This window comes from Callorhinus ursinus, unplaced genomic scaffold, assembly GCF_003265705.2.
Source record: "Callorhinus ursinus isolate GAN/ISIS: 27379988/994484 unplaced genomic scaffold, GSC_fseal_2.0 scaffold32, whole genome shotgun sequence".
In the NCBI taxonomy this organism is placed as follows: domain Eukaryota; kingdom Metazoa; phylum Chordata; class Mammalia; order Carnivora; family Otariidae; genus Callorhinus; species Callorhinus ursinus.
The window spans coordinates 11,871,989-11,885,253 of record NW_027397094.1 but is presented as its reverse complement, the minus strand read 5'-3'; the positions used below and the strand labels follow the sequence as shown (position 1 = coordinate 11,885,253).

Genomic DNA, 13,265 nt, shown 5'->3' with positions numbered 1-13,265 from the left:
TTTGTGACATGAGTGAAGCTTATTTTGTATCAGAGAGCTCCTGATATCTTGTAGAAACTGCTGGCTTAAGTGTTCTGAAGGGATTGTGACTCTTCACAATTTGAGAGAAAATGTGTTTGGAAAAAAATTCTGATTTTTGAGCTACTGTTCCCAGTGAGGGGAAATTATTGCGCATAAGTACATCATAAATCAGTCAAGAGTTTATCATATTTTTCTCTATGGTTCCTGCTCTTTTATTGTTCAAAAAAATTTGTGGTGAATTTTAAGTTAAAGAGAAGTAAAGTAGACTAATTCTATAGTTACTAAATTTGAGGCATCGGAAGTCAAACATAGATGATTTGGGGGGGACCTTTTAGAACAATTTGTTAACTACATGTAGAAGTAGTGGTTCAGTTTGAAAAGGTTAGGAGAAAAATAAATATGAAGGAATTCACTAAAATCATTCAGAAGTAAAAATGTTTACCCTAAAACTCACAAGCCAATATGTTATATTTTATATGATCTCTCCCCTCATTGATTGACAGCATTTTGTTAATAGGCTTCCTTGTTCTAAGAGGAAACCACACACCCCTCCTGCCTGCATGATTTGCTGTGTCCTGGTCCAAGTTCATTGCCTCCCACTCAACCTTGACTGGGACTCCTGTAACAATAAACTCCCTCCTCCCCCAAATTATACGGTTTGGAATACAAAGGTGACCATCCTGCACCATTTTTTAGAAAGATTTTATTTATTTATTTGAGAGAGAGCAAATGAGAAAGTGAGAGAGCACGAGCTGGGGCAGAGTGAAAAGCAGGCTCCCCACTGAGCAGGGAGCCCGATGCGGGACTCGAGCCCAGGACCCTGAGATCATGACCTGAGCCGAAGGCAGACGCTTAACCGACTGAGCTGCTCAGGCAACCCCATCCTGCACAATTTTTTTTCCTTTGGAGGAGGGCAGAGAGGAGAGAGAGGGATAGGACCATAGGAGTGTTTGGGATACTGCTTCACAAAAGTAACTACATAAGTTCAAGTTATCCTCATATTGGGGAGAAAAAAAAAACCATGCTTTTACAAAAATGCTGGGTTAACTGTTATGACAGTAGTCCTTCTGAGAATCAGTGTGACTGAAATCACACGTCTGTTACGTTTTGCTGTAGTGCATCAGAATTCTGTGGGATGCCCGTTGGCTGTCAGATTTCTGGGGGCTCCGAGATTCCAGTGACGGAAGTCTGGCGTGGAGCCCGGGAATCTGCATTGTTAACCACACAGTGCTTTGGATGCCACAATGCTGGGCACTGTATCTTGAGCACAGGCCAAGGCAAGATCTCTACTGCTCTCGCTTCAAAAGATATCATGTAGAATCTTAGTGAAAAACCATGCTTTTAGTTTAAATTTCTCAGATAATACTATTAAGGGGAAAAAATGTCCTTTAGTTGGAATCGAGTAGGAGGCCATGAATGTAGCCCCTTGTTTGAACAAATCTGGCAGCCTGGCACTTAATAGGTAAATGAATGTTAACGAATGTAAGAAAGAGATGAATCAACGAATCTCTCATTCGGTCTTAACTGTTGACCCCTGATAAATGATTCTTTCTTTAAAGCTTTATAACTTTCAAAGTTTGCACGAACCTTTCTTTCATAATGTTCTATATGTCTCTCAGCTTTCAAGTGTAGACCGCAGTATTGAATTCTACAAAGATTCAAATCTGATGGAACCAAAATCAATTTTTCACACATTTGGGCCACCTTCACTCCAAGCCAGGGAGCTGTGAAGTTAACACCTAGGTCAAACAACCTAAGAATGGAGGTTTCTTCCCCAAGTCAAGTTTTTAAAAGGTGTTCAACGTGGCACATGCATTTCGGGTTCCTTTGACTTTCACTGGCAACCCCCACTTTGACAATAGAGCTGACATGGCTTTGCTTGGACTTTTAGGAGGCTGAGCTATGAAGACAGGTATAATCCCACTGCCTGCTGTCTGCCAGGCTTAGTCAAATGTCAGACGAGCAAATGAGCACAGTGGAATCTGATGCAGGGTTAAGCCGAGGGGAATGTGTTTGGCGTGCCACTTACTCACCCGGCTGGTGAGGGAAGGATCCTGCCCTGGGGTTAGGCGGACGGCCACACATACCTGGCACTGGACAGAGGAGATGGACGGCAGTTTATGAGTCACTGATCCTCATGGCCTGGGGGAGGGGGACGCTGCAAGCCATGTAGGGTCACATGGGGTTGCCCTCAGGATAAGCCTGAACAACCAGGGACTGCAGGTGGTAAGGGTAGCAAGAGGATGGAGCACCCTGGTTCCCCGGGGAGGATGTCATTGGCTCATCTGAGTAATTCTGTGGGCTGGCAGGGAACTGAAACCCAACACTCAGGGGTATGTGGCAGCTGTGGCTTGGGTTTAGCTGGGGGGCCTTATCCATGGAGCAGAGTGCGGTGTGAGGCCGTTCGAGGTCCTCCTGATTTTACCAGCTGTCAAGACAGCACATAATATTGAGTCTCAGTCTTAGGTCTTATACCCCAGTGGACTCCGCGGTCTCTTGACATCAACTTAAATCTTAGTGATGATTGAGACTTACAGGGTAGAGAAGGGCCTCCCTAAATAGCAAAACAGGCACTTGACCAGGAGGGAATGGGCCATGTGGTGTGGCATGGGGGCAGTGAGGGCATGGCCCCAGAGGCCATGAATCGATATAACCAATGCCTCTGGCAGGAGTGACACCAGGCAGGGGTTCTGTTTGCACTTTGTAACTAAAACAGGAATTCTGGGAGGAGCCCATTCTACCTTCCGATGGAACCTGTTGCCTGTAGAGTAGATGGAAGTTGCATCGAGTGGCTCCTTTCAGAGCCAGGCATTGTGTATTTGAGAAGTGGAATGAACACCTTGGTCCCTATCCAGTAATGTCTGGAGCTCCAAGGGGGTAGAGAGTGTTCTCGCGAGGCCTTATATGGTGGTCTTACTCTAGGTAAGACATCTGTCACTTTGCTTTATATTCTGTTCATCTGTGAGGCAAGAGATTCCCAGAGCTCTTTACCCCAGAGTGGGCAAGTCTTAGGCAATGGTTCAAGAGTTTGTAAAAAAAAAAAAAAATTAATAATAATAATAATAAAATAGTGATGCTGCTGACGGGACCATTTGTTGACCAGGGCAGCCGGCACTAAGATGACACCCTGAAGTTTGGCCAATTGTGCTCACCCTTAAATCCCATCTGTTATCAGGGACATCCTGGATGGGCTGGAAAGCACAACTATCCATGAGCTCCATCGTGTATGTTGGTGGTGATCTCATCTTTAGTGTCTGCAAACTCCCACTGCTATTCACTCAGTTGCTCTGAAGGGACTCCCCCCCCCCGCCCTGCCCCGCCCACCCCAGGTAACCCAGGCATCTCAGAAGAGTAACCTCTTCCAGCATCATGGCATCTGGTAAGAGACTGAGGGTAGTGGGGCATGCCCCCTCCCATGGGTGGAACATGCCAGAGGGTCCGGGGTTTGCTCCACTTAGTAGCAAGGCCTCAGTAGCCATGTCAAGCTTGTGCGGTTCTGTTTCTGTGACCTAAGGCATAACGGGCAGCAGGGCACGGAGGCTCACAGTGAGAGCCTCTATTTCCAGAAGAGCTTGGCATGTAGCCAGCAATCGCTGTTCTAATGGTATAGAGAGAGAAGGGCCTAGGAGGGCAGTTTCTTGCATCAGAAGCATGTGGACAACTTATGGCTATCATGGGTGGTCTGGGGACTTCAAGAGGAATATGAAGAGGTTGTTGAAACCCTGGCAATGAAGGGGTCTCTGAGAATGCTTGTTGTAGACTTTTGTTGGAGGGAGCCAAATTTATGGTGGACCACTTGGCAAGTAACTGTAGCAATGAGCGTAAGTAAAGTATGTCAATGGGGGAATATGTTGCCTCCAGAGTTCCAAAAGAACTAAAAGATGGTGGACTTGTCTTAACTTGCAGGGACTGAGAGGCTCCATAACTCTTTATTGGCAGCATCAGAGATGGAATAGCCCTTAGTTTACCGGAAGAGTCTTAGGAATTTAACCAAGTTGGCAGGGCGGTGCACTGTGTTGGGGGGCAATGTGCCATTCCCTTTCTGTGAGCTCTTTTATGGATATTTTGATGGCTTGGATGACTCTGTCAAATGGATGTCCTCAGAGGAGGATGTCATCCATGTAATGTCATACCTGTGATCCTGGAGAAGGTTGGGTGTAGTTAAGATCTTGCCTGCAAATGCTGTGTGGTAGGACGAGGTTGTTAGGTACCCCGTGGGTAGCCTGGTCACCCTGTATAGGTGCCTTTGCAGATGAAGGCACACTACAATGAGAGGCTGCTAAAGCAGACACCGGACAGAACATATTAGACAAATCTCTAATAGCCACATATTTACTAGTGGCTGATAGGATGGAGTCAGTAATTTCAATAATACTGGGCATCAGGTATGGGGCTTTAAAGGATGGGACCACTGCATTAAGGTTGCAGTAATGCACTTTGAGGTGCCATTCATTTTCTTCCGTGTTTAAGAAGAGGCCATATTCAACTGTTAAATGGAGAAGCAGTAGATAATCAGCCTTTCACTCATCAGGTCTTAAATAATAAGTTTTGATTTTTGAAGGTCCTGTTTAATTTACCTTGGGCCATATTGGTTATTTGAACTAAGAGGTCTATGGGGTCTCATTTTGTCAAGTCACCTTCTAACTGTAAAGACTGAATATTAATTTATGGAGTCAGAGTAGCCATGCCCCCTGTGGGATGCTCTAGGGCAATGGGTGCCGTGACCATGGGATATGGAGGCAAAACAGTCAGGGTGAGGCATGCCTGTCCTCTATTTTACATTCAGGAGCTCTCCTAAGATTACGGGAGGGGGGGACACCGGGTTGACCTTTAGTGGCATCTCCAGGTGTAACTGTAGTTGGAGCCCCAGTACTGATTAAGTCCATGAGGGTTTTGCCAATTGATGCATTTTAGCAGATATTAAAGCTAATTCAGAACTTAGGTCATCAGGCACAGAGGCATCCAGCACTTTATTATTTTTTTTTTTTAATGTGTGTACACCCATGCAGTGGGAGGGGGGCAGAGGGAGAGAATCTCAAGCAGACTCCACGCTCAGCGTGGAGCCTGACACTGGGCTCGATCTCACAACCCCGAGATCACAACCTGGGCTGAAATCAAGAGTTGGATGCGCAGCCAAGTGAGCCACCCATCCACACTCTTTCATCTGTGGGCTGTGTAAATGATAGTAGTAAATGTTGGATTTGCCATTGGGTCAAACTCTGGACCTCTGTCTTTCTTTCATTTCCCTTGCCCTTTTCTTTTTGTGTCACCAGATCAACTCTGGGTAGGTGGGGGAATCCTCTGCTCTGCTCGTATTTCTACATTTCCTCCTCCACAGAGCCTCAGATCAGTAATATGGGGGTTGGGGCCTGCCACGGCTGCCTGCCGTACGGTAGTGGTTGCTTTCATGTGGTTTCAGGACCCCAGGCTTGCGTCAGGCTCGAACTAACTAACCCCTCACCATGCCGCAGGGGGACCATGGGTTTCCCCTGTAACTGAGGATCCGGATCTTCATTGTATCAGGCACAGGTAGCCCAGTGGCCCAGCGGCAACGGGCTGAAACTGGGCTTTTGGCTATGGCCCTGCCGTTCCTTTGTTTTTTATGCTTTCTCTGCGGATTCCTGTGGAATATTTTTATTTCTACCTGCATAAAGCCTCAGCATTCACTTTCTGATCATTCACGGTGCAGACTCTCTGGGGGGTTTGTGGGGACAGGCTGAGGAGGCTGATGGCCCACCTCATAGGGAAGGCCAGTCAATCTGCCTGGGGGTCCACCTCCAGGAAGGTCCTACTGCTTATGGGTCGCGTAGGGTCCATCAGGCCCACGATCGCAGGATTGGTCCTTTGGCACGCCACTGTAAGCAGCTGCGCTAAGCCCGGGCGCACGGGCTTGGGGGCGTGGCATTGGCACAACAGCCACGTGCCAAACACTCCTTTCCCATTCCCCCCAGTTCCCGGGCCACGGGCTGCCGTGGATGTGTACCTTGATGCCCTCGGGGGTCAGGAGATCATGTGTGCCGGCCACAAGGGCAGCGACAGCAGAGGAGACAGACAAGGTCGCCTTTTGTGCCCAGGCAACCACACGCAGGAAGCCATGTTTCACTCTCCCTGGGCTGATGATCTCATTGCTTTCTGCAGACCTCCCAAAGGGCCATCCCCACAGCCATCCTGGCCATGTACGATCGCAGTCCTTGTGCACCTGCCCCAAGTACCGTGTTGGCCACCAGGCTGGACACAGCCCCCGGAGAGCTCGAGCCCAGCCCTTCATAGCTGGGACTTAAGTAGGGACCGGTCAGGGCACTTAGAGCTGGAATCCTCCAAGCTTGCCTGCCAAGCATCAGTGGAACCCGACAACACGTCACACGGGGGGCGGGGGGGGGGACAGACAGTGAACAGCAGTTTTCATCTTGGGGACGAGGACATTTTAGGTGGGAAGAGAGGACAAACACCGACGTGCATGTCTGGCAACTGGCAGTTCTGTCCCAGGCAGCCCTCACTGGGCCAGTGACACTGGTTCAGTCTGACCGAATGTCTTCCATGGTGGGTGGGCCATGCTGTCTGTGAGGCCAGTTGTCAGACCACCTCCTGTTCACCCGGCTGGTGGGGGACGGATCCTGCCCTGGGGTTAGGCGGATGGCCACACATACCTGATACTGGACAAAGGAGAGGGACAGCAGTTTATGCGTCCCTTATCCTCACGGCCTGGGGGAGGGGGACACTGCAAGCCATGCAGGGTCACAGAGGGTTGCCCTCGGGAACAGCGTGAACAACCAGGGACTGCAGGTGGTAAACGTGGCAAGAGTATGGAGCACCCTGGTTCCGCAGGGAGGATGTGACTGGCTCATCTGAGTAATTCTGTGGACTGGCAGGGAGCTGAGACTCTTTACTCAGGGGTGAGTGGGGACTGTGGCTGGTGCCCTGCCAGGCAGTGGGGTGTAGCTTAGGGGCCTTACACATGGATGCAGAGAGAGCAGGAGACCTGAGGCCTTCCTGATTTTACTAGATGTCTCGGGAGCACATAATATTGCATCCTAATGGTAGGCCTTACACCGCAGAGCGTGTTCTTTATCAAGCTTGTGTCTTTTTCCACCCCCCAGCTGAGGAATGTGATCCCATTACGTTGAACTGCCCAACAGATTCTGATGTGCAACATCAGGTAAGACTCCTTTCAGTTATATTTTCACCCTTAGGCTCTTGCTAATCCTCCTAGAATTTTTTTAGAAATTCTCTTCCAGAGCTTTGAAAAGAAAGAAGAGGATTTTTAGGTAATAAAATAAGTCTGGAAATGATCTTTAGACAGCCCGGTAGATAGAGCACATCCACACAACGTCTGTTACTCCCGGTTACTATGGTAGCTTTAATCCGTTTTTCAAAAAAAAAAAATATTTGTCTGTAGGCTAAACACAGACCATCAGTGTAGGTGAATGAAAGAGTGGAGCCTGCTTTCTTTCAGATGGAGTTGGTCTGCTGTGAATGGGAAGCTTTTTTTAAGCCACAACAAAACTGGATAGTCTAATAACATTTTTGTAATGTTTTTATAAAACTTTTCCTTTTTTCAGTAACACGTTATTATTTTTTTTTTTTTGTCTTTCCCCAAAAAGCAAATCCCGGTACTGTTTTCTGATTATAAAAGAATGTTTGTTATTTTAAACTTCAGAAAGGACAAAAATGTACCCCAAAAAACTGAGAATTGCCTGTCATTCCATTGTTCACCTTTTGAGGTACATCCTTCCCGAAGCTTCCTTGGGTCACCTTGTGCTTCCGTTACTTCTTGTATTGTCCAGCCCACTTCTTTCTATTCGCTCAAAGCTCATTAGCAGAATTGCACAACGCTTCACAGCTGCTGAACTATATTTAGAGTGTCAAATGTCTCAAAAAGCATGTCTTGCCTCAAGATGGGCTAGTTTGGTCCTGCCCGTTCCATAACGCCAAGGTAATTTTTTTAGTGAGACAAATTGAAAGTTCTGTTTAGGCTTACTTGTCAAACATCAGTCTGTCATACATCATTAATAGTGATACTCTTGGATAGTCAGATCACTTTTGCAAAAAAAAGGCAAAATTATACTGTAGTTGATAGAACAGTCAGTTTTAATTGTACACAGCTTTCTGGAAAGTTGTCCGTGATGCTGCTTTTAACTTTGGTTTGGGGCTCTTCAGTCACCTGTTGTGAATATACATAGTCTTCTTTAGTAATCCTTAGCATTTTCCGTGGAATTACGATCTAATGACTGACTTGGGCACCGACTAATTTTAAACAATTGTAGTAACCCCAAAGTCTGAAATTTTCTCTTCTTGCATTCCTCGATTTGTTTAACCAAGTTTTGCTCTTCGCATGTTTTGTAACACGATATAGACTCTCATGAAGATGCAAGAATGCTACATTGTTTGTTTAGCTTGCTTTTAGGGATTTTCCAAAACCAGTTAAGATTAGGACACTGTTCAGAAACTGTTTAATTTTAGTGTCATAGGTCTGGCTATTTGAAGTAAAGACTAAAAGATAAAAATAGATCTGTAAATGAATAAAAGGGGAAGAAACCTATTTGAGATTTTTTTTCCAGTTCTGTTGTAAAAGAAATTGTCATATTTCTATGAAAAGTAGGACTGTACCTAGCTACTTCAGTTCGTTATTTCTTTGCATAATCTATAGGATTTGTTCTAACTGCTAGATATCCAGAGGATTCTTTGAAACCAACTTGGCAGTTAGAATACAGAAAACTCACCAGGGGAGACATGTTTAAGAAAACAAAACAAAACGAAACCCATAGTCCATTTTCTGGAGCTCCGACATTAAAAGCAAGCTGAAGATATGTTCTTCAGAATATGTAACATTTGGTGTGTGAATGCTTTTTATTACTTGAAAACTAAAATCCACTTTGGATGATGCAGAGGGAAAACATTGCAGCGTCCTCATGTGCAAAGTCGAAGTCTGACATCTCAGACAAATTATATAGAGAATCCTTTACTTTTAGGAACTTAAAACCCATAGCCCGTCTGGTAGAGCCTGTCCTACGTCTACAACTTATTACAAGTGGCGTTTGTTGAGTGTATGTTCTGAGACCAAATCTGGACTGGGTGTTCTTGGATGGAAGAAAAAGCAGGGGGTAGGGCAGGGAGGAGAGAAGACCCCCAAAGAGCTTATGGACTCGCCGGCGAAGCAGGGCATCCAACGTGAGATTCTAGGTGTGGGGATGGTTCACAGGGCTTAAAAACATTCATGGAGCTTGGGGCGGCTGGGTGGCTCGGATGGGTAAGCATCTTACTCTTGATCTCAGCTCTTGAGCTCAGGGTCATGAGTTCAATCCCCATGCTGGGCTCCATGCTCAGCATGGAGCCTACTTAGGGAAAAAAAAAAAAAAAATGTCTGGAACTTTATGTTCAAGAAAACACTTTCCAGAACCTTTAGCCAACAATGAAGTTTCAACTATGTGAACTGCATGCACAAACATCTGGCAAATGAGACTAAAGCAAAATTGGTCCCAGTTTGTAGCCAACAATCCATGCCAAGACGAAACTGGAGTAATAATAAAAATAATAAAGATCAGGTTGCTAACGCGGAGTTAGAGGTGATAGAAAGAATGACATTTTCCTCGATTTATGTTGTTTATTTGGTTTTACCAAACTAAAGTCTTTATCTTTTAAGTTTTAGAAACTACATGAAACTACTGGGCTCATTTAGTTGTGACAAAAGTATCATACTAACGTAAGGTGTTAACAATAAAGGAAATGGGGGCACCTGGGTGGCTCAGTTGTTAAGCATCGGCCTTCGGCTCAGGTCATGATCCCAGGGTCATGGGATTGAGTCCCACATCGGGCTCCCTGCTCAGCGGGGAGCCTGCTTCTCCCTCTTCCTCTCCCTCTCCTGTTCCCCCTGCTTGTGCTCTCTTGCTCTGTCAAAGAAATAAAGTCTTTAAAATAATAATAATAATGATAATAAAGGAAATGGGGTGTAGGGTATCCAGGAACTCTTTATACCATCTTCTCAAGATATCTGTAAGTCTAAAACTATTCTAAAATAAAAAGGTATTTCATTTTATCTTATTTAAAGATTTATTTATTTTAGAGAGAGTACGTGCAGGTGGGGGGAGGGGGAGAGGGAGAGAGACTCTCAAGCAGACTCCCCGCTGAGCATGGAGCCTGATGCAGGGCTCGATCCCGCGACCCTGAGATCGTGACCTGAGCTCAAATCAAGAGTCGGCTGCTTAACTGATTGAGCCACCCAGGCGCCCCTAAAGTAAAAATGTATTTTAAAAACCACACTAGGTAAAATTTAGAATCTAGGAAAATGAAAAACCTCATTCACAATTCCACTACTCTAATATTACTGTTTTTTGTCATTTGGATGTATTCCCTCATACATTTTTTTTCATATGAATAATTATAAAAACTGTTTGTAAATATATCTTCCTTCTGTTATGTAATGTTATCTCACAAACTTTATTCAGTTTGTGACATGGCCGTGCCATCAGTTTGAACGGCTGTGTGGTATTACCGTCTCTGACACGGAAATGGTGCTGGGATGTGTGTCAAGGGCAGGACGAGAGCATCCCTGCTACCAGCAGCGGTACCTGTCAACGCTCTGAGGAGAGAGCCACTGACAAATACTTTGCCTGGAGTTGAAGTATTAGGAGGTCCTAGGTGATAAGGCTGAGGGATAAGCTGGAGCCTGGGCCCTAGGGCCTTGAATGCCAGACACGGGTGGATGGAAGGTATTGGGCGTTGTGAGTGCTGGACCAATGACCATATCTGGGAGCCCCAGGGGGCTGCAGAGAAGATGAGGGTAAATTTTAAGCCTGTAACTGGGACCTGGTCCTACCAAAAATATAAATAAAGAATTCAGGAAGAAGATAGGATTCATGTGTTGCCGGGATTAACTTCTGTTTGTCTGTGGGCTGTGAAACAGGAGATCGAGGTTTGTAGAGGTTGGGGCATGTGAGATTTGTGGCAATAGAAAACGCAGCTCTAGGTCTTGGTTTAGGACTCTCGCATCAGGAGGTTACAGCTGAAGCCTCAGGAGTGGACGAGACGGCCAAGGAGGGAGTCCTTGTAGAAAAGCAAAGAGGGGAGCCAAGAATGGAAGCTTGAGGAACACCTCAAGTGTTCCTCATTTGAGGCCAGAGGAAGAAAAGGAGCTCAGAAGGAAAAATTGGTCATCGGGACAAAAACGTAAGTGTAAGGCTTAAAGAGTGAGTGGGTGATAAGAAAGTTCATGCAGTCCTGGAAGTTTCCTTAAGGGAGCAAGGAAAAAATATTGAATTCTTGTTTGAGGGTGTGAGAAAATACGGGGGAAAAAAAAGCTGCTTCTTTTCAGGATGGGAGACAGTGGATTTTAAAGGATAAGGTACCACCAGGAGTGGAGAGATTCAAAACAGGAGAAGAAGGAGAAGTAATAATTAGTGGGGTCTGTTTTCCTTACAGGATTAATGTTCCTAGCAAATACTGATTGATAATGTGCTTAAAGATGTTCTGTGGGGTTGTGCCTGGGTGGTTCAGCTGGTTAAGTGTCTGACTCTTGATCTCAGCTCAGGTCTTGATCTCAGGGTTGTGAGTTCGAGTCCCCGCATTGGGCTCCATGCTGGGTGTGGAGCCTAGTTTTTTAAAAAAATGTCCTGTGGGGAACACCCAACATACTGGTTTCCTTCAAGGAATGTATAATCTGGCAGGGAAGATACAGGCACACATATATTAGATAAATATCTGAGGTACGTATCGATGAGTTAGCATTTTAAAAGTAAGAATCTCAGGGCGCCTGGGTGGCTCAGTCGGTTAAGCATCTGCCTTCGGGTCAGGTCAGGATCCCAGAGTCCTGGGATCGAGTCCCACGTCAGGCTCCCGCTCAGCGGGGAGCCTGCTTCTCCCTCTGATCCTCCCCCCTCTCGTATTCTCTCCCTCTCCCTCTCTCTCAAATAAATAAAATCTTAAAAAATAAATAAATAAAAGTCAGAATCTCAACTTTTTAGGAGACAGGACAAAAAGAAGATTGGATAGGTAAAGATACAAGCATTATTTTTAGATGCAGACTCTAGAAGCTGGGATAGCTGATGTCAGATTTGAGTAGCGCCCTGAATGGCGACCCTTGAGTGGGGCGGGAAGGGAGGAAATCTAGTGAGGAGATTAGGAGCTAAAGGGTGTGTTCCGTCCATACAGCAGGGAGGCGAGAGGCCGTCATGAATGAGGCAGTGGCATGGTGGCATTTGATAAATTGGAAATTGATTGCAACGGGATAGATGATGCCGCATCCATCCATCCGTCAAGTCTTTGATACCACCACTCTCTTAGGTACCGGGGATATAATGGTGAATGCTTAGAGCTACAGTCAAAGTTAGCATTTTGACATCTCCGGCCTGGAAAGCTGAGTAGTAATGTTTCTGGATGCTCCCAGAACAGAGGCCCCCGTAGGCAGGTAAGCTGAGAAACTCTCCCTTAGATTCTCGGAGAATCTCAGCACATCTCCATAAGGGAAGGGAGGGAGAGGAGACAGCTGATGGAGTTCATTCGGCAGATGAGCAAACTTCTCTGAGCAGAGGAAGCCATGTTTCTCCCACCACCTGGGCATGCCTGTTAACCTGGGCATCCAGCGGGGTTAACAGCTCTACTGCGGAAAGTGCTGCTTGGGGCAAAGAGGGCTTGGTCTCCCAGACCTGGGGAGCTTCCTGAGTCTCCCTGTAGAGTGATGGCATAAGAACAGAGTTTTAGACAAGTCATCCCAGCGGTGGCTTATCCACGGGAGACCTAGGGAGAAACCCAGAGGCTATGGTGCTCGCCCAGGAATGGGGTCCCCAGGGCTCGGGTGTGAGATGCGGAGGGTAGAGTGAAGAGAGGAGGGTGCCATTGCGAACACCCGTGCTGGTGTCTAGGACTGCTGTTGCCCAAGCACCGCAAGTGGGGTGTCACCACTCTGGAGCCTCTAAGTCCGAGATGGATCCTTCTGAGGGCGCTGGGGGCAGGCTCTGCCCTTGCTTGTCAATGGCCATCTCCTCCCTGTGCGTGGCTCTCTGTATGAACGTCCCCTTTTCACAAGGACGCCAGTCATACTGGTTTAGGGCCCAGCCTCATGACCTCATGGAACTCAATACCTCTGGAAAGAGCCCGTCTCCAAATACAGCCACGGTCTGAGGTGCCAGGGGCCAGGACCCCAACGTATCTCTTTGGGGGGGTACATAATTCAACTCATAAGAACATTTGCAAACAGAACAAAACGAGAACCAAATGACAACATGTTTGGAAGGAGGTGAGAGGGTTTGGCA

At 46.5% G+C, this 13,265-nt stretch overlaps 1 protein-coding gene across 5 annotated transcripts in view; it reads left to right on the top strand.

The window, feature by feature from the left end:
- The window catches only part of EDARADD (EDAR associated via death domain), a 70,882-nt gene that overhangs the window by 16,328 nt on the left and 41,289 nt on the right, over positions 1–13,265 (top strand). For 4 of the 5 annotated variants that reach the window (XM_025850730.2, XM_073879017.1, XM_073879016.1 and 1 more), the window contains exon 4: positions 7,119–7,177. The exons of the other annotated variant lie outside the window; for it this stretch is intronic. In XM_025850730.2, the coding sequence (XP_025706515.1) occupies positions 7,119–7,177 (59 nt within the window). The remainder of the gene's footprint in view (positions 1–7,118; positions 7,178–13,265) is intronic. 5 annotated transcript variants of the gene reach the window in all.